General features: G+C 46.9%; 1 protein-coding gene across 1 annotated transcript in view; it reads left to right on the forward strand.

The window, feature by feature from the left end:
* Nucleotides 1-1,345: 1,345 nt before the first annotated feature.
* gro (TLE family member transcriptional corepressor groucho) overlaps nt 1,346-4,622 on the forward strand; it is a 51,997-nt gene continuing 48,720 nt past the window's right edge. Inside the window, exon 1 of the mRNA XM_070134412.1 lies at nt 1,346-1,378. Coding sequence (XP_069990513.1) covers nt 1,346-1,378 — 33 coding nt within the window. The remainder of the gene's footprint in view (nt 1,379-4,622) is intronic.

Below are 4,622 nucleotides of genomic sequence, written 5' to 3' on the forward strand. Positions count from 1 at the left end.
CTCTCTCTCTCTCTCTCTCTCCCTCTCTCTCTCTCTCTCTCTCTCTCTCTCTCTCTCTCCTCTCTCTCTCTCTCTCTCTCTCTCTCTCTCTCTCTACCTTTCCGACTCCCTCCTTTTCCTTCTCTCCCTTTCTCCCTCTCCCACCCATCTTTTTCTCCCTCCCTCTCTCTCATCTTCTCCCTCTCTCTCCCTCTCCTCCCTCTCTCCCTCTCCTCCTCTCTCTCCTTTTGTTCATGTGCCTTTTTTTTACAGTCACCTCCCCCTCTCCCCCCTCCCCCCCTCTCTTGTTTTATTTGTTTTCGTCCGCCGCAAAACCCGCGAGGTGTGTGTGCGGTTTACCTCTCCGCGAATGGGTTTATTGCGAGGTCCGTCGATATTTCGTGATCGAGAGTGTGGGTTGGTGGGCGTGTGGGCGTGTGGGTGGGTGGGTGGAGTGGGTGGGAGGGTTTTGGAGTCGCTGGGGTGGGAGGGCTTGGGTCGCTTTGGGGTGGGTGGGGAGTGGGTGAGTGATGGTGGAATGGAAAAGCGTGCGTGCTTGTTTTTTTTTTTTTTTTTCAAGTTTGAGGGAGTAGTGTGGTTGGGTTTGTGTGTGTTTGTGTGTTTGTTTTGTGTGTGTGTGTGTGTGTGTGTGTGTGTGTGTGTGTGTGTGTGTGTCTGTCTGTCTGTGTTTATCTGTGTCTGTGTGCGTGCGTGCGCCCGTCCCTCAGGCGTAGACATGCAAAGACAAAAAGCTATGTGACCAAAAAGAAAAAAAAAGCGTTTGCATTAATAATCATTATCATTAGTGTTTTTCTTATCAAAATTGTTCAGCGTGACATTCGACCATCGTTATTATCATCATCATCTTTTTTTTTTGTATATTTGTTCGTGACAGTCATGTTTGTCTTTCATCGCCGTGTTGACGTTCTTGCAATTACCTTGGTAACGTGCAACCAGAACCACCAATTTAGACGTTAAGGTAAATGGCAGGTTGTTAAGTGTGCCTTTTCAGGTCATTTTACATGAACTCTTGTTTTTAGCTTTTGGAAAAGGAAAGAAGTAGGATTTATGTGTGTATGTATATATATATATATATATGTGTGTAAATACATATATACATACATATACATACATACATATATATGAATATATATATGTATATATATGTATATATACATATATTTATATATATACACATACATACATACGTACGTATAATACTCTAAATGTTACAAAGGCTCCAATGTTTTGCAAAGGAGTTAGTGTGTCCATAAATGTGCTTTATATTTAAGAGTCTATTGTAGATATCCATGCTATGTTCGAACCAGAATGTGCACAAGACTAACACTTGCTCCCTCTCCGTTCCATGGTCGGGCCCCTTCACACAGCAGAAAGACATGTAAGTACTCTGAAATGTCCGTGAGTGAGGCAGCCACACAGTTCTCTTGTGTGTGTGCGTGTAAGTACATTTGCATGGCTGGGGTGTGTGTGTGTGTTTGTGTGTGTGTGTGTGTGTGTGTGTGTGTGTGTGTGTGTGTGTGTGTATGGGTGTGTGTTTGGGTGTGTGGGTGTCGGGGGTGTGGTTGTGTGTGTGGATGTGGGTGGGGCGGGGGTATGTGGGTGTGTGGGGGGTTGTGTGTGTGTGTGTGTGTGAGGTAGTAGTATTTGTTTGTTTGTTAGTTTTAGTATTTTTGCGTAGTTGTCGTTATCCATTTGTTTGTTAAAATTGTTTTGGTGACATTGAAAACAAGGAAGATTTTCAGGAATTGAAAGAAATGAGAATGGACGAAATCATATCCTTTTCCTGCCTCTCTCTCTCTCTCTCTCTCTCTCTCTCTCTCTCTCTCTCTCTCTCTCTCTCTCTCTCTCTCTCTCTCTCTCTCTCTCTCTCTCTCTTTCTCTCTCTCTCTCTCTCTCTCTTCTCTTTTGTTATAAACATACCGGCTGAGACTCCCCCCTCCCCCCTCCCCTCTCCCCCATTGAAGCAACCCCCTCCCCCTCTCCTATTGAAGCAGTCCCCTCCCCCCTCCCCCATGGAAGGATCTCCCTCCCTCCCCTTCTCCTGAATGCACCCCCCCTCCCTCCTTCCCTCTCCCCCCTCTGAATGCAAACCCCCTGCCCCCTCCCCCCTCCGTGAATGCAACCCCCCTCCCCCTCCCCCCTCCGTGAATGCAACCCCCTCCCCCTCCCTCCCCTGCCTTCCCCCATGCTAATTTACTCCTTCCTTATACGTGACTTTCGACTTTCTAAAACCGGCGTTTTCTTGTCTTTTTTTCCCCCTCCCTCCTTCGCTTCCCTCTTATTCTCTCCTTCTTCTCTTTATATTTTTTTCTATCATCTATCTTCTTTGTGTACCATTAAGTTTGTCGTTTTTTAATATTTTATTATTATTGTTGTTATTACTATTATTATTATTATTTTTATTATTATTATTACAACATTTATCACGGGTTTGGACTCCCCACTCCCCCCCCCCCCCACCCGACAACTCCCCCACCCCTCTCCCCCCTTCGCCTCCTCATACCCCCCCACCCCTCCTCCGAAGGTGAAAACGACCATGGCAGGTGTTTTGTTAAAGACAACACGTTCGGGCAATATGGCAGTTGAATCGTGTGTGTGTGTGTGTGTGTGTGTGTGTGTGTGTGTGTGTGATTTTTGACTACCTTCCTTCTTCCTCTTCCCTTGTTTGCTCCTCCCCTTCTACTTCGTCTTCCTTCTTCACTCCTCCTCTCTTTCTTCCTTCTCCTCCTCCTCTTCCACCCCCTTCTTCCTCCCTCCTTCTCCTCTTTTTCCTCCTGTTCTTCCTTCTCTCTTTCATCGTCCTGCTCTTTTTTTCCTTTCTTTCCCTCTTCTTCTTCCTCTCTTTTACTTTACTTTTCTTTTTTCCTCATTCGTTCTTTTTTCCTCTTCCCCCTCTCCTCGTCCCCTCTTTCCCCCTTCTTTCCCCTCTTGCCCGTCGGCCACAGAGCCTTGTCTTTTGTCTATGTTTGTCTTTGTTCTTAGAGTGTGATTGGTTTCTCTCTCTCTCTCTCTCTCTCTCTCTCTCTCTCTCTCTCTCTCTCTCTCTCTCTCTCTCTCTCTCTCTCTCTCTCTCTCTCTCTCTCTCTCTCACTCTCTCTCTCTCTCTATCTATCTATCTTTCACACACTCTCTCTCTGTCTGTCTCTATCTCTCTATCTCCCTATATCTGTATCTTTCTCATTCTCTCTCACTCAATCATCCTTCTTCCTCTCTCTCTTTCAATTTCTTTCTCTTTGCCTGTCTCTCTCCTTCCCTACCCCTCCCTCTTTCTTCCCTGCTCCTCCCTCTTTCCTCCCCTACCTCTCTTGCCTCTTTCCTACCCTACCCCTCCTCTCTCTTCCCTCTCCTCCTCCCCCTCCCTCTTTCCTACCCTTCCTTTCTCCCTCTTTTATCCCCTTCCCTCCTCCCTCTTTCCTCCCTTCCTCCTCCCCCTCTTTCCTCCCCAACCCCTCCCTCTTCCCTTCCCTACCCCTCCTCCCTGTTTCCTCCCCTACCCCTCCTCCCTCTTTCCCCCCCTACCCCTCCTCCCTCTTACCTCCCCTACCCCTCCTCCCTCTTTCCTCCCCTACCCCTCCTCCTTCTTCCCTCCCCTACCCCTCCTCCTCCTCCCTCTTCCCTCCCCTCTTTACAGCCAGACTTAAGACACCGATCTCAAGACCCGGCCGGTTGGGGTCTTGAGAGGTGTCCGGCGAAGAGGAAAGCCACGGAAGGGCAGACAGAGGCGAGAGACATCTGGTGGCCATTGTGCCGTCAGTCAAGCCGTGTTTGTCAGGTCGGGAAGGAGTGTCTCGCTGTCTGTCTGTCTGTCTGTCTCTGTTTGCCTGTCTCTCTTTCTTTCTCTGTGTTTGTCTCTCTTTCTTTCTTTCTCTTTCTCTCTGTCTGTCTGTTTCTCTCCCTCTCTCTCTCTCTCTCTCTCTCTCTCTCTCTCTCTCTCTCTCTCTCTCTCTCTCTCTCTCTCTCTCTCTCTCTCTCTCTCTCTCTCTCTCTCTCTCTCTCTCTCTCTCACTCTCCCCTTCTCACTTCCTCTCTCCCTCCCTCTCGGGAATAAGAACGAAAAAGGGAATATAAAAGAGCCAGAATGAAAGATGGAGTGGAAGCGAAAGGGAAATAAAAGAACAGACGCGTAAATATGATTGAAGATTGTCAGGAGAAAGAAAAACGAAAAAAATAGGAACTATAAATAAAAGAATGAGAGAAGGTGGAGCAGGGGGAGAAGAAGCGAACGGGAGAATAAAGAATATCCGTGTAGATTTAATGGAGAGAATGGTCTTCAAGAAATGATGTTTGATGTTGAAAAGGTGTTGATGATGAGATGTTGTAAAAGTGAAAAAAAATGTGAGGAATTGTTGAGAGAAGTTTTTAAAAAAAGATGATTGAGTTGATTTTGACGTGAGGATGTGTTTTCTTATGTGTATTTTTATTTCTGCTTCCAAGGGTGATGAAACGCGCTGTCAGGGGGAAGAAAGGAGTGTGGAGAAACAGTAGTCGCGGCGATAATAGATAAAACGCCGATAGGAATAATGATAATAGGAAAGCAGTGAAGTTTCACTTCCCTTCTCTCATCCACACCCTTCCTTCTCTTCCCTTCTCCTTTCCTCCCCTTCCCTTCCCTCCTCTCCCTT

Source organism: Penaeus vannamei, chromosome 19 (assembly GCF_042767895.1).
Source record: "Penaeus vannamei isolate JL-2024 chromosome 19, ASM4276789v1, whole genome shotgun sequence".
In the NCBI taxonomy this organism is placed as follows: domain Eukaryota; kingdom Metazoa; phylum Arthropoda; class Malacostraca; order Decapoda; family Penaeidae; genus Penaeus; species Penaeus vannamei.